This window comes from Mytilus galloprovincialis, chromosome 6, assembly GCF_965363235.1.
Source record: "Mytilus galloprovincialis chromosome 6, xbMytGall1.hap1.1, whole genome shotgun sequence".
Taxonomy (NCBI): Eukaryota; Metazoa; Mollusca; class Bivalvia; order Mytilida; family Mytilidae; genus Mytilus; species Mytilus galloprovincialis.
Genome location: NC_134843.1, coordinates 13842338 through 13868724, shown reverse-complemented (window position 1 = coordinate 13868724; position 26387 = coordinate 13842338). Strand labels below are relative to the sequence as shown.

Below are 26387 nucleotides of genomic sequence, written 5' to 3'. Positions count from 1 at the left end.
CATTTAACACACTAAACAGATTTGATGTAAATATATTCAACTGAGAAAAGCATGCCCTTGCATAAATATAAGTATCAACATAAGACCATAGGCAAGTTTGATCCTGTTTCAACTTAACAAGAATTTTAAAAGGTTGTAAATTATCAATAGTATATAAATAAAAAAACTAAAAAAATGTAGGGTCAATCATCAATGTCCTTGTGTTCGAGATATTAGCCATTGAAATTTGGCAGGAAATAATTCTCTAATGATTTTTCATACATTTAACATTGGCACCTATTTTTTTTGGCTTCAAACAAGATGAGGAATTCGAATTCCTGACAAAAATTCTAAAACAAGAGGGGCAAACATCCTGAACATAAAAGCTGGAAATAGTCATAGAATATGTCAAACTGTCAATGGATTATCACAATACAAAAATGTATTACACAAAAATGGTATGGAGCTGCCTGCCAGGACACTGTAACCAACATCAATAACCTTTTTTTTAAGGGACAACTCATTAATAAACAGGAACAATTGTATCAATAAAAAATATCATGAGTTTTCTTCAAAAATTGGGACTGTCTGGATATGAAAGGGGCACTAGCTACAATATATAAAAAAATCTAATGTATCATTTTTTTGGCTCAATCATTAATGAAGTGCAAATAGTGAAATAAACATTCGCTTTTTGCAGCCAGTATGGTTCAATTTTGTCAAAATAAGCTAAAAAAACATTGATGCAAGTGAATAATTTCGACCTCATTGAATCTGTCTTCATGAAAAATTGAATTTAAACCCTAAGCTTGAGATGGATAACACGTGAATTGTATGTGTAAAATTATTTAAAGGAAAAGATTGTCGGACATTGAAAGTGAAACAAAGGTAAATTATTTGATTGACCGATTCAATCCACAAGTATCATTCCTTGTACAGGTAAAAACGATGATAAACATTTATTTTTCATCTATAATATGAAATTAAATAGACCTAGAAAAATCCAACAGCACCAGTTTGCTTAATCTATTTATATCTATATTTTGTGTTTACATTTCTTATATGGTCATCAATGACTTTAGAGGTCAACTTAATAGTTAATTAGATGGCGTCTATACTAAATTACACATGAAACAAAGCTACATATTTTCCTCCCCATGTCCTGTTAATTGTTTATTTTAGACTTTTAATAGTTTGGATAAATGTTTTACATTGTTATAAATCAAATATGAGAATTCCATTAAAATCGGTGAACATGAATTTGACAGCTAGTGCCCCTTTAAAAATTTTTTTTTTCAATTCCACTGATTGGGTTCATATTTAATATATCACTTGCATATTCATTTTTGTCTGCATATCTATTTTCAAGATTAATAAATGTCTTGAATGGACAAGTATCTACCATATACATTCATTGAATTATGTAAAGAATAGAGAATTAAAATTGGAATGGGTCAAAGAGACAATAACCTAACAAAAGAGCAGAATACAGCCCAATCCCATTTATCAACCACATGTAGGCCAAAGGGGAAGGGGGAGGCTGAGGGGGGTCTCAACATGGGATTTTGGGTACAGTTGTGCAGCTGGGATTTAAACCCCCCCCCCCCCCCCCCCCCCCCCCCATTCATATATTGAATTATTTTGAAATCCCTACCTATAATTATTTTGAAATCCCTACCTATACATATATTTCACAGCGAAATCATAACCCATTCATATATTTATACTCTAGTGGAAAAAGATTATTAATTGTGACAGTGTAATAAAATTTGATCAATAACAAAACTAGTGTCAATAAATTTCAGAAGATGTGGAAAGTTTAATGACAAAGTTTGGGAAATTCAGTGAATATGAAAAATTATGACCCATTGATATATCACAATTGGTCAATTACTACCTATTGCTATACTTCCTCAGTAAAATTGAACCCCATTGATATATTTGATGTATCAAAAAAGGGAGCCATTCCAGCGGTACATATGCTTATACTTTCATATAAGAAGAGACCTCCCCCCTGTGATGGAGGCCAGCTTCAACAAAAATGTATACTTGGCACTCATACCACATCTTCTTCATAAATTGTTTAGCGAAATGGCCACCACACTTAACTTTGAAACATACAAATAAAACAAAATAAAAAAACTTACTATATAATCAAGTATTGTACCACTTCTATTACTTGGAGCTGTCCAATTAACACTGATAGGACTGTTAATATCTGTTGTGTCTTCACTGTCTATAAAGGCTTTAACATGTGATGGTGGGTCTGGTACTGAAATTAAATAAAGCCTTGTAACCATTGTAGCAAACTGGAATATTTAAAAATTTAAAAAAGGGAGATTCCTTTCATCTATCCAAAACAATATCATTAAGGTTAAAAGAATCGATTTTGGATTACTGGAGGTGGTGGGTGATTTAGTAAAAATTGCCATTACTCTAAGGTTAAAGGTCATGACACTCTGGAATGTAAAAGCAAAAATATGATTAAAGGAGCTGTCTTCTGTCATTTCTAATGTCGTGTCAAATGTATGTGAAAATTGGTAAAAGTGAATTTGATTCATTGTATCACGTGTTGACACAAGGACAGATGGAATAACATTGGTATAACATAATACTTATTGAAAATAAAACAAATCAGCTGGCATATATAATAAGTCTGAATAAAAAAATGCTGTTTAAAATTAGAAAAAAAATGCATAGTTTTCTATTAGAGGAAAAATTTTGAGTTCCCATTAACATGTTGTTTTTTTTGTCAGAAGGAAAGTCTCAGAAATGATGGTATCATTGGTTCAGTATGTAGTTCTTCCAAAAAAAATTACTGCACATTTTTAAGGTAGATCATAAGTAAATTTTTTTTGAGACAGAATTTTCTTATAATTTGCCAAAATGAAGATCTTAATATGCTTTTTTTCAAAAATATAATAATAAGTATGGGTCACTGTGTTATTTTTCAAGCTATGAGTCGTTGAAAATTGCCTAAATTTGGTTAGTTTGTTCACGAAAAAACACATAAGAGTGCATAAAAAAATTTCTATGAGATAGAATTTTGAAATAAATTGTGAGAAGATAGGTTTAATAATATGTTTTTAAGAAAATAAAAAGAAAACATGGTGTCAAAGAACTTGTTTTATTGCCACAGGTAAAAATAAAAAATTTCCCTATTAGCCCAGTATAAATTTTGTACTAAAAGAGTTATCTCCCCTTAAAAGGCTCATTTGAAAAAAATGATTTTCAAAACCCAAAAGTTTGATATATTTGTTAAAATATTTTGAATAATACAATAAATTAGCAAGTTAATCTTATATAAATAAACAGTCTAACCATTAAATTGCAAATCTGTTTCCACATTTGCTGATTTTGGCAAATAACTGGACCAATTTTGTACTATGATTGTACAATTATTAATATTCATTTGAGATGAAGAGCAGGAATAAAATCATGTTTCCTTTTCATTTGTTGTTGTTTTTGTTGTGCATGTATTGATTTTGTGTAATGGACCAATATCCCATATTATTTCTTTTCTTTTAAATACCTGTAAGTCCCATAAAATATAACAAATACTTTTTTTGTCCTACCTGCTTGAGTTGTAGAAAACTGTGCTATTTTATGTGGTCTTTTTATGGTTTTATCACTAACCACAAACACTGTAACAGAATATTTGGTCATAGGTTTCAAGCCTGTTATGTTACAATTATTCCCATTTGCACATTTTGTCACATTTGTTGATGTTGAAGCACTTGGATCCCTAAAAATAGAGGACATGTTAATTTTAAATGTTTCTCACCCTCAACAAATGAAATTGTTAGCAGGTATAAAGTCTTTTCCTTTTTTCACATAATTTTATTGACTGCTTGCTTGTTAATATAAAAATAAGGAGATGTGGTTTAAGGCCTTCAACAATGCAAAAAACACATAAAATTTAATTGGCTATAAAAGCCCCGACATGAAAACTCTACAAAAACAAAACAATTCACAACAAACAAATCTGAATGATAGGAACCAGCGATGAACAATTGAACTAAAGGCTTAAAAATATTCTTGGTTTTTTCAAACAGAGGTTTCGAATAAGAGCTATTTTAAAGATCAGTAAATATCATTATCTATTATATAGTTTCAACCACAGCAAAATATCAGATATATATAGGGGATGATGATGTGTTGCAGTTTAGTGGCAAATATTACATAGTATGTCCTTATTATTGGATTTCAGCGACAAATATTACATAGTATGTCCTTATAATCTACAAATTTTCATAAAATTCTGGTTTCAGATAGGTTGAAAGGTGATGACAATTGGTAATGTTTTGAACTTACATATAAGATACAATATAAGTGGATCCAGGTGTTGTCCTGTCTGCAGCCCAGCTTATAGTCATATTATGTCCTGTGGCCAGTATCAATCTAACCTGTGGTGCAATGGACCCTGAAAATCAACACATTAGATAAAATTAATTACTTTTTATTTAATTAACTTGTATAAATGTGATTCATGCACACATATAAAAAAATTTCTGTCCCTTCTTAAAATATTTGTATTTACAGAGAAAAAATATTTATTTATATTTTCATAAATTGTGTCTCACCAGTTTATGTTTGTGTTTTAAATATTTGAACTGACTATCAATATTGTTTTGAATTTAATCGAAGGTCTTCTTTGAAATTAAAAGAAGATAGCTTTTCCAAGTAGAATTGAAACAATTCTTTCACGTCATGCTCTGTATTCATTATAATATGGGTATAATTTATAACTGCCAATATCTTCATATACAGTGTAACCTGTGTTATTCGACACACTAAGGGATGTATTATTCAGGGTGAAGGAATACTCAGGTTTTTTTCTGCAGGGATAAGCATATTTTGGGACCATTTAAACTAGATAGCTTTGAGGTATATCTAATGACTTACAATTTCCACAGTTGTATTCATCATCATTGTTTGGACAATTGTATGACCTATCACATACATTCAGCCAATAAACACAGGTACTGCTGTATTTACACTGGTAGTATTTAACTGGGTCACAGGCTGTTGTCGTGTTGCCTGAAAATACATTATATTATAAAATTTCCTGAACTTTGAGCTCTCATTGTGAAAGTTTACAGTATGTTGGCAAAATGAAATGTTGCATTCATGATAACACTTGCTTTTCCAAAAAAAAGCGCACAGGTAAATAACAGAAAAACTTGATAATAACTTTTTTTCATGATCTTTTTAGGATAAAAATGTAAAAAAAAGAATCTTCTGTTCTTAACTTTTTTTTGGGTGTAAAGGTGTTGATCGTGCACACATTTTTTTAGAAAGAAGCATAGACAAAATGTGCTCTGGTCAACAATTTTACAACCCAATATAATTACAAAAAGAAGCATTCAATTCTTAAATGAAAAACAAAATCAACTTTCAATAGGAACAAATCATCAATTGATTATATTCCATGAGCAAGTAGTTATATCTGATGGTTACCAAAACCTTCTGTATTACAGAACCTGCAAGTCACTTTAGGAATGAGTAAAAGCCCGGATTGTTCTGCATTATTTCATGCATTTCGCTTTGTGTACATTTACCCATATATTTCATACATTGTCCTGTAATTTATTTTCAGAAACGTGATTTCAATATCATTCTAAGGTATGTTTAGGTGTAACTGGTTTTTTTTTTAATTATCTTAATGAAAGTGTATATAATCTGGTTTTTTGTACCTGAGATAGGGTACATAGGTAAATCACCTCAAAAGTAATGGTATCAACTACCTGTCAATTCATCTTAGACAGGAATACCTGACCTCTGTATTTACCTAATTCAACTACAGAGGATTCTTTTATTTAATAAGTATCGATGTATTATGAATTGCTGGAAACTTGCATATACATGGTTTTACCAATCTCTGTATAAAAAGCCTATTCAAAATATTTTATTTGATGAACATTTGAATTCGTGGTTCACCTGTACCCACAGAACCCACAAAAATTGGTATTCAAAGAATAATAATGAATCTTAAGTACCTGTAATTCTTCTTAGACAGGGATACCTGACCTGTATATTTACCTGAGTCATGAGAACACTCTAAAACCTGTTCATCACTGTGGTCAATACAATCATTCTCTCCATTACATAACAGCTTGTTGTCAATACATTCCCCATTGGAACATCGGAACTGGAAACTGGAGCATGTTGCATGACCTAAGAAAAGAAACATTAAACTTTTTATTGCTGTATAATGCATTTCCTAAGAACAAAATAATGGAAAAAAAAATGAAACTGGTTACTGGTTCTTAGATTAGAATATATTGAATCAGTGCACTGGTGTATGCTGTCCTAAAGATAAGAATAGAAACAGTTGAATTGCTTACTGTCCATGCAATATAACATTTATTTGTTCCCTACTGAACAATTAACAAAAATCAAATGCCATATATTAAATAAATGATTGAGGCTCCCATATTTACAATTTATCAGTTAAGAATGATTTCATGACATAGCTGACATTTTGGATTAACCCAATAAATTGGAAGATGGACATCATACATAAATATCATGAGGCAAATAAAAAAGATTTCATTGATTGTTGGTGTTTTAACACCAGTTTTTTGCTATTTTGTGGCGGGAAGATTTTATTGGTGGAGGAAGCCATAGTGCCCCGAGAAAACCATCAACCTTTGATAGGAGAACTGACAGTCCTAGTCAATTAAGTTAAACTTTGGAGTCAAGTGTACTGGCATGAGTGGGGTTAGAACTCACAACCTCAGTGTTGACTGGCTAGTAATTACAGTAGAAGAACTACTTAGACCACTTGGCCACCGAGTCCCACCCTAGAAAGAAGTATAATAAATAAGATACCATTTCTTCAGATCAATTAAAGTAGGCCCATTAAAGTAGGCCCATTAAAGTAACTGGTTACCTGTAAAGTTTATTTAGTTCTCCTTAGAAACAAATTTAATTGGTTACCTGTACAATTGATTCAGTCCCCCTTAGAAACGAATGTTATTGTTTACCTGTACAATTGATTCAGTCCCCCTTAGAAACGAATGTTATTGTTTACTTGTACAATTGATTCAGTCCCCCTTAGAAACGAATGTTATTGTTTACTTGTACAATTGATTCAGTCCCCCTTAGAAACGAATGTTATTGTTTACTTGTACAATTGATTCAGTCCCCCTTAGAAACGAATGTTATTGTTTACTTGTACAATTGATTCAGTCCCCCTTAGAAACGAATGTTATTGTTTACTTGTAAAATTGATTCAGTCCCCCTTAGAAATGAATGTTATTGTTTACTTGTAAAATTGATGCAGTCCCCCTTAGAAACGAATGTTATTGTTTACCTGTACAATTGAGTTCATCTTCTCCACCCTCACAGTCGGGGTAATCATCACATATATCCTTAGATTCAATACACGAATTATCTTTACACTGAAACTGAGATTCACTACAAGTTCCTAAAATTAAACAACCAGCAAAATTAGATATAACAAAGCCATTGGCACGAGTTCCTATCAAAAACATTAGAGAGTAAGTATATTTTTGTGACTGGTCAACATTAATTATAAATACTTGATCCTTAATGCGTTTGATTCTTATCATACACATTACCAGAAATACTTTTTTTACTTTTTAACAAATACACTGATTTCTGACATTAATTAAAAATGTTTAATGGGCAAACTGTTTTACTATATAAAAAGCATTAAGTTAAAGTATAATGCCAGCTTCTTTTCCTTTTACTGAGAGCTTCTTATAAGGACTAGTAGTTCCAAAGAGCCAGTTTCACTCGCATTGCATTTTTGAACAAATTGATGCTTTCTGATATCTACTAACAGTCTAACAAAAACACAACAAACTGGTAAAATGTAATTACTCAAAAAAAGAGTACAATTGATTTGCTGTTTACATTTTACCCATTTTCTTTTTATCTAATAGTGATTTATCCACAAAAACATGGGTAAAAGGTTTTTTTTTTCAAGGTCATCAACTTTAAGTAGCCAAATGACAATTTCTGACATGTAATAACTTATTTGAAGATTTTGTCCTATAAATGATAATTTGTGTAGTATCTACCATAGTTTAAAAAAAAAAAGAGTTAAAATCATCTTATATAGGCAAAAACTCCTATTACAACCCGGAATTATAACCCAGATTTGTATTTTCTCTATCGATTTATGAATTTCAAACAGCGGTATACTACTGTTGCCTTTCTTCATCTATAACAAGTTCACTAACAATTTCATGAATGTTGACATACAATTTTGTTCATTTATGGCTTATTTGTAGATCCTCTCTTGATTGTTTTTAAGTTTTTCAGTTTCACACTATTAACATTCCTCCAAATACAGGAAAATGGGTAAAGTTTGTCATATAAATATATCAAGAGCCTTGATGATGTCAGTTTCAGTGAATTTCCTTAATCAGAGTTTTTTTTAACAAGTATGATATATATTTCTACTTACGACAATTAATTTCATCACTTGAGTCAAAACAGTCAGCATAACCATTACACTTTTGATGTTTCTGTATACATTGGCCATTATTACATCTGAACTGGTAACTAGCACATAATGGGGAAGCAGTAGTACCTTGAATTATAGAATTAGGTCAAATATATACATTCCAGACTACAACGAAATTGTATAAGATAAGAATGATAATGTCATGAAGTCCATATACACTCTCCCATGATAAAGTACTTACTATATCAATTCTCTCATTAAAATACTTACTAAGTTGACATACAAGTACATGGCTTTTGTCTTTACATTCATAAAAATGACCACTACATCCCCCCCCCCCCCCAACATACTTAACATGAATTATTTTATTGAATAATAACACAAATTGACAAAAACTAAAATTTTTGATTGAGAAACAGGATTTCTCGTTACTAATTATATAATAGTATGTGGTCAAAACGTTCAGCTAATAATTAAAGAGTTTACTCCCTTAGGTTTTCTATACACCCTTAATATCTCTAAGGAAATTGACGTGATAACATGACCTGTTTTACCACACCCCTCCCCCAGGTACTAACTGAATCCACAGTTAAGTTCGTCACTATGATCTCCACAGTCATTAACATGATCAAATGACCTATTTCACTACACCCCTCCCCCAGGTACTTACTGAATCCACAGTTAAGTTCATCACTATGATCTCCACAGTCATTAACATGGTCACATGACCTATTTCACTACACCCCTCCCCCAGGTACTTACTGAATCCACAGTTAAGTTCATCACTATGATCACCACAATCATTAACATGATCACATGACCTGATTCACTACACCCCTCCCCCAGGTACTTACTGAATCCACAGTTAAGTTCGTCACTATAATCACCACAATCATTAACATGGTCACACCTATTGGACCACCATACACAATTACGGTTGTTACATTCAAACTGCCAGAAATGACACCGGGAACCTGGAGTTCTTGGTGTTGTTGATGTCGTAGCTGGAACTACAAGGTTAAATAGTCATAAGTCAATGATCACCACAATCATCACTACACCCTTCCCCAAACTTTGATGAATAACCTACTTCATCAAATTAGTAATTTCAATATTTATTTTCTATAAATACAATGTACTCAAATAGTTTAAATGTCTTCTAGTTGAATATTCTTGTATCAAAGTAACAATATAATGAAAGCCAGAACATTTGTCAAAACAACACCATTCCCTATTCACCTTGTCATAAATTTGGGTCAAATCAACACCATGCCCCATCACCTTGTCATAAATCTAGGGGTGTATAAAGTTTCAAGGTGACTTCAGCTTCATGGTATACTACTGTTGATTTATCTATATATTTTCATTGGTACCAATTTTCGTGGATTGAGTAAATCTCACATTTTTTGGGATATTTGAATTTGTTGTTTTTCAAAATTCTACATGCAAGCCTATAGATAATTTGTAATTCATTGAACTGTCAAATTCATGGTTCCACCTTTCCTACAAAATGCAAAAAAAATGGTATTCGAGAAGTACATTAATGGCTTAATTCAAAACTTTGATAACGTTAAATCAATGGACAAAAAGGGATGACCAGAAAACATCGTGTTCCTCTATCTTTACTGGCAAGGCATAAACAAATTATTTATTAAAAAAAATTTGGTGCTAGATGATATCTATGTAACAACTTTTTTTCATTTCTGTGTGTCAACCAAGTAAAAACCATTTTATCTATACAACACCCGTACCTGTAGTTGAATTACAGTCCCTTTCATCTTCACCATTATGGCAATCTCTTCCACCATCACACTGCCATGTAGAATATATACACTTCCCATCGTCACATCTGAACTGGTATGGTGTACAGGTGGTGGACGTACAATTACCTTCGTCTGACCTGTCTGTACAGTCATTGTGTCCATCACATCTCTGGGCCCAGGGGATACACTTTGGCTGGTGTGCCAAACAATGAAACTCATCATCAGTACAGGGATCTAAAATATAAAACATAAAGCTGTGAATAACAGATTGAAATAGGCTGGAAAATCATGATTAAAGAATGACCTATTTAATTCATCTGTAATCAAATATAAAATTTACAACATATTTTTTGGACAACTACTGATGTTAAACACAAAGTATAAAGTTTTCTGGTGACACAATAAACCATTCCAGTTACCCCATGTAAACAGGGTTCTTGCTAAACAAAAAGTATAAAGTTTTCTGGTGACACAATAAAACAATCTAGTTACACAGAGTTCTTGTTTGTTTTCCTTCAAAATGTCTCAATATGTCACTGTAAAAAAGAAGCAGAAGGGAACATTCAAAAATGTTACTAAAATGTTCATGTCTACTGTAAATTCAGTTGAGGGGTTTGAATCCCCTGTTCCTTTCTTTTAGAAATTTCTTTTTTTAATTATGTAAATGTTTCACGGTGTTCCATGCAACATCCTTTTATAATAGTTGGATCTGCTGCCTGTTAATCACAGATGACATCATATTTAACTGACCAGTAATTTGACAGTCCCTTTCATCTGAACCATCTCGACAGTCATCGTCAAAGTCACATGTCCAATTACTGTTGATACATCTCCCATTATCACAATGAAACTGATCTGTTGTACAATTACTGTAAACTGAAATCAAAATTATCAAAAGTTAAAGAATATGTTAATCATTTTTTTTACCTGTATAAATACACTGAGTTTTTGTGGATTGAAACAACAGTCAACCAAATGGTTAACCCTTGTACCAATTTCAAAATTGACATTCTTTTCCTTTTATTAGCTGAACATGCCTTGTTTATGGGTAACCTATCTTATAAAGCTAAGAGGTTGAATTTAAGGTCACATGAATATGGATTCAATGAGGTCGAATTATTCACTTGCAAGCGAATAACTAATAAGCAATGTTTTTGAGCTTAATTTGACAAAATTGAACCAAACTGTCTACTAAAAGTGAGTCATCATTTCGCTATTTCACCTCACTAATGATTAAACCAAAAAAAAATTTAAATTGTTTAATTCTTATTATATTTCATTAGCTAATGCCTCGTTAAAAGAGTTGTATAATCTATCAATCATAAACACTCATCTGAAATATTTTTACAAATAATTTTCAATCAGTACATAAGTTTTAGAGATCAGTAACTTGAAGCACCACTTTTTTAGTGCTGAGGAAGACAAGATTTTACATACCACAGCCATCTTCATCAGACATGTCACCACAATCATTGTCAAAATCACAATGCCACCTTAATGGTATACAGTGGCCAGTGCTACACTGAAAGTTTCCAGTGGTACATGTTTTATAAGCTAAAATAAACATAAAATGGTACTGTTATAAATATGATCAAATTAATCATGTATATAAGGGTTACTATTAAACATCCATTCATAATTTATTTAATCCAATAAGTCATGTAACAACAACAAGATTTGTTGATGCTCATCTATTTTGCAGTCAAGTCAAGAACAAATACAAAATGATAATTTTTTTGCATTTTAAGAGTATTGTATAACTATAGGAAGAACAGTACTATTTCACCAGCGCTAGTAAAACTGGATTTGTGACTGTCAAATCCCCAACTAAGGGAGGTAAAATTACAGGACTGTTTTCACCAGCGCTAGTAAAACTGGATTTGTGACTGTCAAATCCCTAACTAAGGGAGGTAAAATTACAGGACTGTTTTCCTAAAATGTCATGTCTGTATATATGTTACTTTCATAGCTGTTTCTCCTTTTTGTAAGTACTGAAGGGTAAAGCAGTGTGTACTCATAATTGAACATTGCATTGTCTAAGCAATATTTTGAATTGAAATTCTCTAATTACAATTAATGATAAAGTGAGATAACTCCAATTATAAGTTTTGCCTCCTATTTCTATTTTAAAAACAAGTCATGATTATCATCATTAAGACAGTTCTTCTCCATTTGTTTGATGTTTTTTAGCTTTTGATTTTGCCATTTCATGAAAGACTTTCAGTTTTTGGTCATTATCTATTGAATCTGCAACTGAAGTGCAAATACTTACGACAATCCATTTCATCGCTACCATCAGAACAGTCGTTGTCACGGTCACAGAACCAGGTGGAAGGGATACAGTCTCCATTTTTGCACTGGAACCTTCCCGCTGTACAATTAGTTTTATCAGCTGAAAGATGCATTTTATGATTCAAACTATGTTAATTTAATTCAACCTTAATTTAAACATACTTATTTATAGTGGATTGGGAAACAAGTTTTACAACTTATATTAATCCCTTTCCACTTTGCGGGTGCCAGTGATGCCTTGTAGAGACATTAGCCTGCTCTTTTTCGAAATCTACAAGGGTGTCTTTAATGTGCAAGAGATATGGCTCTCTTTTAACACGGGTCAGCCATTTATTGTCCCCTTCCATTGGACTATCATCGTTTCCTCAAGACCATACTCGCAAATGGTGTCAAGGGAGAGCTGAAAATTCAGTCCCTGAAATGTTCATCCCGGAAAGGAAATCATACCAGGAACCTTTGTCAAACTATGTTACACAAATAGATATTTCATCTTTTTTTTTAAATGAACCTGTCCAACATTTTCAGTATTTCGATGTTGAAGGCCGTACAATGACCTATAGTAGTCAATTTGTGTGTCATTTTGGTCTCTTGTGGACAGTTGTCTCATTTGCAATCATACCACATCTTCTTTTTTATAAGTACCAAATAACATTGAGTATCTCTTGTTTACTTTTAATACAGCATATAAGTAACATGTCAGTAACACGCACTATGTTACTTGATTAGATAGGGACTGGTACAAATTCTTCATGAGTCTTCTACTCTTGGCCATTGTTCCCCTAAAATTTTTAGGTTTAGGAGGAAGAAATTTAGAACTCTGTCAACATTTGTTCAATATAACATTAACATTTTTAATTAAATAGTGAAAAATAACATTCATGTAACCTTTAATGTTACTTACAGTGTATAAAGGTGCTAATCTCTAACTCTTCACCTGGAGAACAGGTACATTTCTCTAACCTTATTACTTACAGTGTATACAGGTGCTATTCTCTAACTCTTCACCTGGAGAACAGGTACATTTCTCTAACCTTATTACTTAGTGTATACAAGTGCTATTCTCTCACTCTTCACCTGGAGAACAGGTATATTTATCTAACCTTATTACTTACAGTGTATACAGGTGCTATTCTCTAACTCTTGACCTGGAGAACAGGTACATTTCTCTAACCTTATTACTTACAGTGTATACAGGTGCTATTCTCTAACTCTTCACCTGGAGAACAGGTACATTTCTCTAACCTTATTACTTAGTGTATACAGGTGCTATTCTTTAACTCTTCACCTGGAGAACAGGTACATTTCTCTAACCTTATTACTTACAGTGTATACAGGTGCTATTCTCTAACTCTTCACCTGGAGAACAGGTACATTTCTCTAACCTTATTACTTACAGTGTATACAGGTGCTATTCTTTAACTCTTCACCTGGAGAACAGGTACATTTCTCTAACCTTATTACTTACAGTGTATACAGGTGCTATTCTCTAACTCTTCACCTGGAGAACAGGTACATTTCTCTAACCTTATTACTTACAGTGTATACAGGTGCTATTCTCTCACTCTTCACCTGGAGAACAGGTATATTTCTCTAACCTTATTACTTACAGTGTATACAGGTGCTATTCTCTAACTCTTCACCTGGAGAACAGGTACATTTCTCTAACCTTATTACTTACAGTGTATACAGGTGCTATTCTCTAACTCTTCACCTGGAGAACAGGTACATTTCTCTAACCTTATTACTTACAGTGTATACAGGTGCTATTCTCTAACTCTTCACCTGGAGAACAGGTACATTTCTCTAACCTTATTACTTACAGTGTATACAGGTGCTATTCTCTAACTCTTCACCTGGAGAACAGGTACATTTCTCTAACCTTATTACTTAGTGTATACAGGTGCTATTCTTTAACTCTTCACCTGGAGAACAGGTACATTTCTCTAACCTTATTACTTACAGTGTATACAGGTGCTATTCTCTAACTCTTCACCTGGAGAACAGGTACATTTCTCTAACCTTATTACTTACAGTGTATACAGGTGCTATTCTCTAACTCTTCACCTGGAGAACAGGTACATTTCTCTAACCTTATTACTTACAGTGTATACAGGTGCTATTCTCTAACTCTTCACCTGGAGAACAGGTACATTTCTCTAACCTTATTACTTAGTGTATACAGGTGCTATTCTTTAACTCTTCACCTGGAGAACAGGTACATTTCTCTAACCTTATTACTTACAGTGTATACAGGTGCTATTCTCTAACTCTTGACCTGGAGAACAGGTACATTTCTCTAACCTTATTACTTACAGTGTATACAGGTGCTATTCTCTAAGTCTTCACCTGGAGAACAGGTACATTTCTCTAACCTTATTACTTACAGTGTATACAGGTGCTATTCTCTAACTCTTCACCTGGAGAACAGGTACATTTCTCTAACCTTATTACTTAGTGTATACAAGTGCTAGTCTCTAATTCTTCACTGGAGGACAGGTACATTTCTCTAACCTTATTACTTAGTGTATACAAGTGCTATTCTCTCACTCTTCACCTGGAGAACAGGTATATTTATCTAACCTTATTACTTACAGTGTATACAGGTGCTATTCTCTAACTCTTGACCTGGAGAACAGGTACATTTCTCTAACTTTATTACTTACAGTGTATACAGGTGCTATTCTTTAACTCTTCACCTGGAGAACAGGTACATTTCTCTAACCTTATTACTTACAGTGTATACAGGTGCTATTCTTTAACTCTTCACCTGGAGAACAGGTACATTTCTCTAACCTTATTACTTACAGTGTATACAGGTGCTATTCTTTAACTCTTCACCTGGAGAACAGGTACATTTCTCTAACCTTATTACTTACAGTGTATACAGGTGCTATTCTCTAACTCTTCACCTGGAGAACAGGTACATTTCTCTAACCTTATTACTTAGTGTATACAGGTGCTATTCTTTAACTCTTCACCTGGAGAACAGGTACATTTCTCTAACCTTATTACTTACAGTGTATACAGGTGCTATTCTCTAACTCTTGACCTGGAGAACAGGTACATTTCTCTAACCTTATTACTTACAGTGTATACAGGTGCTATTCTCTAACTCTTCACCTGGAGAACAGGTACATTTCTCTAACCTTATTACTTACAGTGTATACAGGTGCTATTCTCTAACTCTTGACCTGGAGAACAGGTACATTTCTCTAACCTTACTACTTACAGTGTATACAGGTGCTATTCTCTAACTCTTCACCTGGAGAACAGGTACATTTCTCTAACCTTATTACTTACAGTGTATACAGGTGCTATTCTCTAACTCTTCACCTGGAGAACAGGTACATTTCTCTAACCTTATTACTTACAGTGTATACAGGTGCTATTCTCTAACTCTTCACCTGGAGAACAGGTACATTTCTCTAACCTTATTACTTAGTGTATACAAGTGCTAGTCTCTAATTCTTCACTGGAGGACAGGTACATTTCTCTAACCTTATTACTTACAGTGTATACAGGTGCTATTCTCTAACTCTTCACCTGGAGAACAGGTACATTTCTCTAACCTTATTACTTACAGTGTATACAGGTGCTATTCTCTAACTCTTCACCTGGAGAACAGGTAGATTTCTCTAACCTTATTACTTACAGTGTATACAGGTGCTATTCTCTAACTCTTCACCTGGAGAACAGGTAGATTTCTCTAACCTTATTACTTACAGTGTATACAAGTGCTATTCTCTAACTCTTCACCTGGAGAACAGGTACATTTCTCTAACCTTATTACTTACAGTGTATACAAGTGCTATTCTCTAACTCTTCACCTGGAGAACAGGTACATTTCTCTAACCTTATTACTTACAGTGTATACAGGTGCTATTCTCTAACTCTTCACCTGGAGAACAGGTAGATTTCTCTAACCTTATTACTTACAGTGTATACAGGTGCTATTCTCTAACTCTTCACCTGGAGAACAGGTACATTTCTCTAACCTTATTACTTACAGTGTATACAGGTGCTATTCTGTAACTCTTCACCTGGAGAACAGGTACATTTCTCTAACCTTATTACTTACAGTGTATACAGGTGCTATTCTCTAACTCTTCACCTGGAGAACAGGTACATTTCTCTAACCTTATTACTTACAGTGTATACAGGTGCTATTCTCTAACTCTTCACCTGGAGGACAGGTACATTTTTCATCACTGCCATCAGGAGAGATGATAAGTTTTGGCATCAGCTCATCACATTTACATGTCCTATTATTATTATTTTTCAGTCCTGGCTTTGGCAGACATAACTGTGAACATCCACCATTTGATTTACTGCATGCAGTTGAATCTAAAAGGTATAATTAAACATTTGTGGATTCAATTATTTTCGTACATACCAATTTTTCTGGATTGAAGAAAACTTGCATTTTAGATATGTATATGTGATAGAAAGAATATATTTTACAACTTTTGTTTTTAATAGGAATAATATATATAGTTGTTTGAATAATTACAAATAAATATGAACCTCTTTATCTAATCAATTAACCAATGAACCCCAGTAGAGTGACAACTACAACATGTACAAGTGCTTCTAATTTCTTTAGAATACAAACCATGCTGTGACAAATAATCTAATATTTTCAGGTCCATCACATCGTCAATATTGATCTTGACTGCCATAATACCACGTCCAGTCAGCTTGTTAGCAGAATATATGGCTTTCTTCAACCAATCACTCCAGTATATCTTGTCCTAAAAATAAAAGGTGGTTGTTAGTTTACATTATAATAAACATTTTTACCCTACTTCCTAATCACCACTTCTGGTGTTTGTTCACTTATATTTTTACAGTATAATAAACATATGTACAAAACATCAAATGTACTCCTATTTATTTTTGTAGAATAGTAGCAGAAAGAATATCAAATGTGTTGAAAAATTAAAATTTTTTGTTTTATCTTATCACATGCAATGGCAGCACCCTTTAAATTACTATGTATGTGTTGCATTAAAAAAATTTGAATTTTAACGCTTCATAGTGGCTGAACAGGATGAACAAATCCTTCCCAAGAAACAGAAAAAGGCAGACACCTTCGAACAGCTATGGACAATTAAACATTCAAATAACAAATGAAAACTAAGATTGGAATAATATAAGGTGGTCTATCAAAAATACTGCAGATAACACAAATTAGTCTAGTTTATATTTTTTTTTTGTAAATTTTATGTTAAAATTTTCCCATATCCAAATCTCCCACACCTCACACATGTTAATTGTGAACCAAGTTAACTAACCCAATAATATTTATCCTAACAACCACTGACACTGACATTATGAGTGAGTACACATTAAAGGAATACTGTAAAAGCAGAATTTTCATGGAGGATTTTAATTCGTTTATTTCGTGGAAAGATTATATCAACGAAATTAACAATATACTGGAAACCACGAAATTAAATCCCCATGAAATCTTACATAGAGACAAAACCACAAAATGTTAACCCCATGAAAATTAATGTTTTTACAGTATATACAAATTACTGATGAAATGGTATATATGTAACAAATATTGTCAAGCCTTGTCTATTTTTATAACAGAAATTTAACGAGATATTGCATTAAATCTTTAATTTATTTTTAACAAGGATTGAAGCAATCCTTATCTGAAATCGACCACAAGATTTAACCTTTTCAAAACTATCTAAACAGACACTAAATCATTCTGTGGGTTCATCTATTTTTGTGGATACCAATTTTTCTAGGTTTGAGAAGAACTTGCATTTTCGTGGATATATGATTTTGTGGTTTTTCCAAGGTCTGCGTACATTCTAATAGAAATTCAATGTACATTGGAATTCAAAATCCATGAAAAATTGGTATCATAATCAATCCACAGTAAAGTATACAACATAAAACTTACTTTATAAATACCAATGGCATATGGGTGTGGTACTAAAGAAGTCCCATGAACCAACCATTTAATTTCACTGCCATCCAAGTTAGCCGTTGAAATTCTGTCGAGATGGGCATCGGTCCAGTAAATCTTCATCTCTCTGTGATCTATAGTAATACCATTTGGCCAAAAAACATTGGATGTGCCAGTAACAATGGCCTTTATTGTAGTTTTGTTTCCATCCATGGAAGCCTTCATGATCCTTGGATTTTCTCGAGACCAGTCTGTCCAATACATCCAGCTGCAATATAAATGTTTAAGTTATCTACAGTTTTAGTTAGCCCTTCTAATTATCACTGGAAAGTTTAATTACTGACCATACAGTTCAGATACTGATTTTTGACTGCCAATTTTCTGTCAATAAATCATTTAATGGCTCGATAACTAAAGTTGAATCTGACTGCAACAGGCATGTATGTCTGTGCTATTCTTTAAGACCCTTTTTTGCATGGCTATTAAAATAAATTTTGCTTATTTGGCTTCACAAAATTTATATCTTCACCAAAACTGATAGAGGTTTTCAGAGATTATATTAATGCTCAAGTATGCTTCTAAGTTCATGGTCCATTCATATGTATTGAACAGTACAAATTTTGAATTTTATCTCTTATACTAATTCATGCTAACACGTTATTCTATGAAATTTTAAAGCTTACTCTACTTCATGGGTTTTTCTCATTGTTGAAGCTGCATAAGGGCCTACAGTTATTTACATCCAAGTCCTTTGTTTTATGGTGGAAATATAGATTCCACAACTGCAACAAGTGTGTTATGATATTTCTCCACCTGAGCCAGTTAAATTCTAATATTTTTTGTGCAAGGCTAGCCGAGCTTTTTAAATAATTAAAATTTAACTGTTTAGAGTGGAGAAATATCATAATTTACAAGTTATAGTGGTGGAATCTGTTTTTTGAATAATTTTATCCTTCCTTTTCAAAGATTTGAAGAAAGTTGTGTACTTTTTATGTGACGTCATCAAGCATGGTCGCCTTTTGTCATGACGTCACAATAGGAAAATTCAGAAGAAACAAAGAAAATTTAACTTCATAATAAAATTTTGACTACTCGTTTGCCGAGATCACTAGTGAGAAGAAATATTTTCTCACACCGATCAAGAAATGTGAAAATAACATAAAAATAAACTGTTATCACAGAGATATATCTCGTCTTTTTGTAATTTTGATTATGCAAATGTTGAAATCAAAATAGCAATACTTTAACATCTTAGACAAGTTATGAAAATATTCAAAGTCAATGAACCATGACTGAGTTAAACAATCTCCATGTAAATCAGATGTGCCAATGCTTATACAACTGCATACCAAATACCATCATGACCATTGACTTATCATAAGTTGTTCCAAAATCTAAATACAAACATTAACTAGTAAACTATAGAAAAGTTTCAAAGTCAATAAGAGGGGTTGGGGCTATATAATCTCCATGGAAACAATACTTGCAAATGCCAATAAATTTGCATAACAAATATCATTGACTTAACATGAGCAGTTCATCTTTAACTGATCTAATCACAAACTAATACATGTAAACTAAGATAAGTTTCAAAGTCATTAGACTGTGACTGAGGGGTGAGGCCAAATATTCTCCATGGAAATGAGATGTGCCAATGCTTATACAACTGAATACTAATTAACAATGGCCTACCACTAATGGTTCCTCTTGAATTGACCTAATCACAAACTAATACATGATAACTCAGAAAAATTTTCAAAGTCAATAGACCTTGACTAAGGGGCGGAGCCAAATTATCTCCATGGAAATGAGATATGCCGATGCTTACACAACTACATACCAAATATCATTGATCTACCACTTGTTGTTCCCCATAAACTGACCTAATCACAAACTAATACATGTAAAGTAATCAAAAGTTTCAAATTCAATAGACCATGACTAAGGGGGCGGAGCTAAATTATCTCCATGGAAATGAGGTATGCAGATGCATACACAAATGCATACCAAATATCATTGACCTACCACTTGTTGTTTCCCATAAACTGACCTAATCACAAACTAATACATGTAAAATAAGCAAAAGTTTCAAAGTCAATAGACCATGACTGAGGGGGCAGGGCCATATAATCTCCATGGAAAGGAGATGTGCCAATGCTTATACAACTGCATACCAAATATGATTGACCTACCACTTGTGGTTCACCATAAACTAGACCTAATCACAAACTAATACATTGTTGGCGCTGCTGCCGCCGCCAACCCGGAAACAGCATACCTATTCTCCCTTTTTGACTCCGTCAAGGCGAGACAATTAGAGAAAGTAATCTCATTGACAATCATACCACAATTCTTTATATTTCAAATGTCTCAGTTTTAATACAGATATGAATGTCTTTCTCTGGTGTAAAACTTCTTTTTTCGGCTTTTGTTCCTGTAAACACAATTTCTTTATTGTAAAGATATCCTTTTTCAATTTTTGAACTTGAAGCCTTGAACCCTGAAGACTTATTTGTGTTAAAAAAAAAAACATACCCAAAATGTGGGTCAAGAACTAGACCTCTTGGTCTGTCAAGATGTGTGTGATCTACAAGTCTTCGTCTAAACTGTCCATTCTTCCTGACCACTTCAATGGATTTATTTACTGAATCAATCCAGTACAGATTGCCACCAGTCCAATCAAATTGCAAGGACTCTACTGTTGACATGCCACGCCCACTAGCAACTACAGACACGTTACCAGTACCACTTAAGCTCATTTTCTGAAAAGATGTATGGGAAATTATATCATCAAATTAGCTTTTACAGAAGTGATAAAGAAAGACACTCTTTCCAAATTCCCTACTTTCAACTTCACACTTTTTCTATCCTGTAAGTTTGCCTTTCTTTTAAAATTTCATCTTTCATTCTTACAGAAAGATTTTGTATTGCTACTTTCCCTGTACTCTCACGATCTTATATCCTGTCCAATTCTACCTTCTTATAAGAGAATAAGTTTGAGTATAATTTTACTTGTTCATCTTTAAAATATTTTAGATATCTAACATTAGTGTAAGCATTGGCTGGAAGTACTGATAGATATAGTATGTAGCTAAAGTACATACATGTCTAAGACTTATCCAGATGCTGATATTGTTGATGTTGTGTTTGCTGAGACACATAGTAAATGTGCATATTGATATCTACACCATGTCATCAATATTGAAACTATATCTTGTCACGGACAAACCTCCTAAAGTACTAGCATATATAGGAGAATGGAGGTGTCACAGTTACAGAATAGTCCTCGTGAAGAAAGCATTGACCTTACCCTGTTTATCTACCATAATATCATACGGTCGACCCTCTGACAGCTAATAAGACTATAAACATACCATTATTTTATTAGGTTGTCCCTCTGACCAGTAAACAATATTTTCTCCATAATTAAAGGCTATGGCATAGATGTTCCCTCTTAAACCAATTTTGTTTACATCCATAATAGTCTCATCTCGCTCTTGTCCAAAAACATATCTCTTTATAAAGTGTTGGGATGAATACAACAGAAATTCTTTGGATTCTGAAATTACATTTAAAACAATTCTATTACCTTCAATACTGAATTATTTTTTTTTAATTTCTATCCTTAAATAGTAATTTATAAAAGTTTAATGAAATAAATTACTTAGTCGGTGATCACTCTAAAACATAATGTATCTTTTAATATCAAATGTCAGAACAATTCTATATTGCTTGATTCAATATTTTTTTATGTAGTTTATTATGATGATATTTCAAAATCAATATGGTATAAAAGTCATATCTAAATAAGAAATTTATGATTCAACAAACTTTCGAACCCATTGAACTAAGAAATTTTTTCAACTTTTTAACATTGGTTCCACTAAATATCTTAGGTGATTAAAAACAATGCTTGCAAAGCAAACCTATCAATAAGAAAATACTTTGAATTGGAATAACTCTCAATTTTTTATCATTACTCCTCTTTGGTTTTGTTGCATATATATCAATATTTTTGGTAAAGTGAGAAAGGATGACACTTTGTTAATTACCTGCTACAGGACATGACAGCATGTAGGGGTCGTATCTATACTCTAGTCCACCATGACAGGTATCGCCAGAGATCTTACGGTATCTGTAAATATCATGTTATATTAATCTATTATAAAGTCATATCTATACTCTAGTCCACCATGACAGGTATCGCCAGAGATCTTACGGTATCTGTAAATATCATGTTATATTAATCTATTATAAAGTCATATCTATACTCTAGTCCACCATGACAGGTATCGCCAGAGATCTTACGGTATCTGTAAATATCATGTAATATTAATCTATTATAAAGTCATATCTATACTCTAGTCCACCATGACAGGTATCGCCAGAGATCTTACGGTATCTGTAAATATCATGTAATATTAATCTATTATAAAGTCATATCTATACTCTAGTCCACCATGACAGGTACCACCAGAGATCTTATGGTATCTGTAAATATCATGTAATATTAATCTATTATAAAGTCATATCTATACTCTAGTCCACCATGACAGGTACCACCAGAGATCTTATGGTATCTGTAAATATCATGTAATATTAATCTATTATAAAGTCATATCTATACTCTAGTCCACCATGACAGGTACCACCAGAGATCTTATGGTATCTGTAAATATCATGTATTATCATATACTTAGACTGAATAACATATGATTTTTACTGTATGATAATAACATTAAATTAACCTAAACTCCATATTTTTCGAATTGGTGCTTAGCGGGCTGATATGAAAAGTTTATCACATGCTTCGATTGTTATCACATGCCTTTCCATAACGTTTTCGCATGGCATTCCGGCCATACTCGGAAAATTCCAGAAAATACACCCTAATGCTGCATTTTCAGTGAAAAATATAACAAAGTAGTGTAAAAAACAATTATTTGGAAACTGAAAAGTATATTGTGTAAAATAATAAAAATCAGAAAGAAAAAAAAATAAATAACTGCATTTTTACTGTATAAAAAGTTTCAAACATAATATAGAAAGTTACTTCAAAAAAGTTGACTTTTCCTAACAGTGTTCATCAGGTATATTGTTGAATTATTTTTTTTTTGTCGATTCGTCCATAAATTTTTATTCTCTGCTGAGGCATATTATGAGAAAGATTTTATATCGAATGTACTAAATCTGGGGTCTGACGTCCGTGAACTTTTCAATCTTTGAACTTCTATTTTAGAACCACGTAAAAGGATCAATATATGAATCTGTGATTTTTCTTCATTGTTGAAGCATATGATAAAAAGATCATAACATGTCATTTTTCATATCTCAAGTATTATCAGCCCTTGAGCCATGCGGCTCTTGGGCTGATATTGAACCTAGGGCTGATAATACATGCGATATGAAAAATGCCATGTAGTAATCTGATAATATTAATCTATTATAAAGTCATATCTATACTCTAGACCACCATGACAGGTATCACCAGAGATCTTACGGTATCTGTAAAGATCATGTAATATTAATCTATTATAAAGTCATATCTATACTCTAGTCCACCATGACAGGTATCGCCAGAGATCTTACGGTATCTGTAAATATCATGTAATATTAATCTATTATAAAGTCATATCTTTACTCAAGTCCACCATGACAGGTATCGCCAGAGATCTTACGGTATCTGTAAATATGAATCTATTATATAGACATAAAACTACAATTGAAATATGAGCAATGTAAGTTTCATTTTTATGGTCATGTGCAGTAGGGATTATATATGAGGTATATTTCTTTAATAAATATTTGGAGAGAAACCTTCATATTGGTGAAAAGTGACAAGAAAAAAACTGTCAGTGCTGTTTTCAGTGATATTAGTTTACCTTAGTCTATTAGCAAGAGCTTTTATTTGAGACTATGGTGATAATTTCTTACCATTAAAATAACCTCTTTTAAAAAGACAGATTTTAAACTCACAGAGGACAGTATTTCTCTTGTAGAGTTGGCTTAACCAGTATGTTCGTAGGAAGCAGGTAAGCCAAATTACCCTACTATCTGACTTTGCAGCTAAAATTGTATGGGGTTCTGATTAACCCTGTGTCTCAACAGCAATTGCTGCTGTCAGTGCAAAAGTGTAATTTTGATCTCAAAATTAATCAATTTTCCAGTAAATATAGAATTTAAAAACATAAACCTCTTTTTCCTGAAGGGTTTATATAAAGATAGAACATTATATAACAATTCTGCAAGATAGACTGTTTTTGTTCATATGTTTATACCTACCCTCTAATGGAGAAGACTTCAAAAGTATGATTTACTTGTGTCTTATCCATTTTGCTTTAATTCAGCAAATAAAATATGTTTAAACTAAACCTACCCTCTACTGTAAGGATAAAAGGTGCCTTCAGGGCAGGGAACAGGAGGATGGTGTAGATCTATAGTACTGTTACGATCTTCTTCACAAGTTTCAGTTATACCCCATGAACTCTCAGTTAACGCAAAGCCAACATCACTGAAAAAAGACAATTTCAAAGCTTGATAATGCTTTGTCAATTATAGAAAATTAAACCTTAAAGTAAATTAGATCATATTTTTTTTTTAAATATGTCTACAGTCATATACAAGTAGCTCATTTAAATTCATTTTGTAAAATGTCTACATGTCCCCCCATGATAATTTATACATGTGTAAATCATGTACATGTTCCCCCCATCATAATTTATACATGTGTAAAATGTCTACATGTTCCCCCCATCATAATTTATACATGTGTAAATCATGTACATGTTCCCCCCATCATAATTTATGTTCTCAATAGAAACAATTAAGGCAAACCTATTTTACAAAAATGAAAATGATGATATACAAATGAAATAGAAATTGTTTTTAAATATCTGTGTCAGAGATGTCTTACCATTCGTAATCTTCCCTTGAACAGGAACAATTCTTTTCTACCACTTCTCGGTCATAATCTCTTCCATTGTAACAATCTGCATGAGATATACGTCTTTCATAAACTGTCTTTTTACCCAGAATGCAACCAAAATATGGCTTCTGATCAGGGAAAGACCACATCTTGTAATCATCTTCTTTACATTGAAAGGCTGAAAAAGTTCAAAACTGGTTCTTAGCATATTTATGTTATAAGCTTAAGGTAAAGTCAAATACAAAAAAAAGTATATATTAAAATTACTTTGAAACTATTTCTTTTCCTTGAGAAACACAAAGTACTTGAATTTACTGAAAGGAAAAAGTCTTTCTCAATGAATGACTGTTTACAAATTTGAAGGTCAAGAAATATGATTTTTCCTCAAACCATCATAAACACTTGAAAACTACGTTCACATATTTGCTCATGAAAAATTTTCATGACAGGTAGACAGATACCACTTTTCTATATTAGATATTTCATAATTGGATTGAAAGGAGATGTGGGGTGTTATTGAAACAGTGACCCAAAGACACTCACAGCGGATTCCATTGAGTTTGTAGCGAAAGGTAATATCTTTGGTTAGCTTGCTTGTTAGCTGAACCGTGAAGGCATTATTAGGTCAGGTATACTACTCTCCTTTCGAAGTAGCATAGCCCAACAGACAGATCAATTGGTTTTTCTGTTCAATGGACCAGCCTATTCTTAAAGGAGGGTAGTTCACCTAACCTAACAATGACTTCACGGTTCAGCTAACAAGCAAGCTAACCCAGTCTGCGACGTTAACCACTAGCCCGATGCCCCAGACTAGTAATTTTCAGCTCGGACTAGTAAATTTTATTTATCGCTAGCCCGACTGGACTAGTAAGAAATATAACGTCTTTTCTATGTTATTTGAAATTTGAACATTTTTGAAGTTCAAATTGACAAGTAATGCAGAAAAGATCGTCAAATCAATGCGTTGCGAAGTCTAAACTATCGAGATCGATAATTTGTACATTTTCCCGAGGAAGTGAAACAGAAATGATAACCAGTCGCAATAGTTCCGGTAACTCGATC

At 32.7% G+C, this 26387-nt stretch overlaps 1 protein-coding gene across 4 annotated transcripts in view; it reads right to left on the bottom strand.

Moving 5' to 3' along the window:
* LOC143078994 (sortilin-related receptor-like) overlaps positions 1-26387 on the bottom strand; it is a 70903-nt gene that overhangs the window by 18220 nt on the left and 26296 nt on the right. For 2 of the 4 annotated variants that reach the window (XM_076254086.1, XM_076254083.1), the window contains exons 12-32: positions 25314-25503; positions 24777-24911; positions 22453-22535; positions 21775-21959; positions 20936-21162; positions 18395-18668; positions 17087-17225; positions 16657-16818; positions 16482-16514; positions 12455-12574; positions 11620-11736; positions 10933-11058; positions 10171-10416; positions 9274-9429; positions 8420-8545; positions 7298-7411; positions 6022-6156; positions 4885-5019; positions 4294-4402; positions 3555-3724; positions 2127-2251 (exon numbers count right to left, since the gene is read on the bottom strand). In XM_076254086.1, the coding sequence (XP_076110201.1) occupies positions 2127-2251; positions 3555-3724; positions 4294-4402; positions 4885-5019; positions 6022-6156; positions 7298-7411; positions 8420-8545; positions 9274-9429; positions 10171-10416; positions 10933-11058; positions 11620-11736; positions 12455-12574; positions 16482-16514; positions 16657-16818; positions 17087-17225; positions 18395-18668; positions 20936-21162; positions 21775-21959; positions 22453-22535; positions 24777-24911; positions 25314-25503 (3107 nt within the window). Of the gene's footprint in view, positions 1-2126; positions 2252-3554; positions 3725-4293; positions 4403-4884; positions 5020-6021; positions 6157-7297; positions 7412-8419; positions 8546-8997; positions 9051-9273; positions 9430-10170; positions 10417-10932; positions 11059-11619; positions 11737-12454; positions 12575-16481; positions 16515-16623; positions 16819-17086; positions 17226-18394; positions 18669-20935; positions 21163-21774; positions 21960-22452; positions 22536-24776; positions 24912-25313; positions 25504-26387 lie in introns of all 4 variants that reach the window. The other 2 variants (XM_076254085.1, XM_076254084.1) reach the window with 2 other exon arrangements.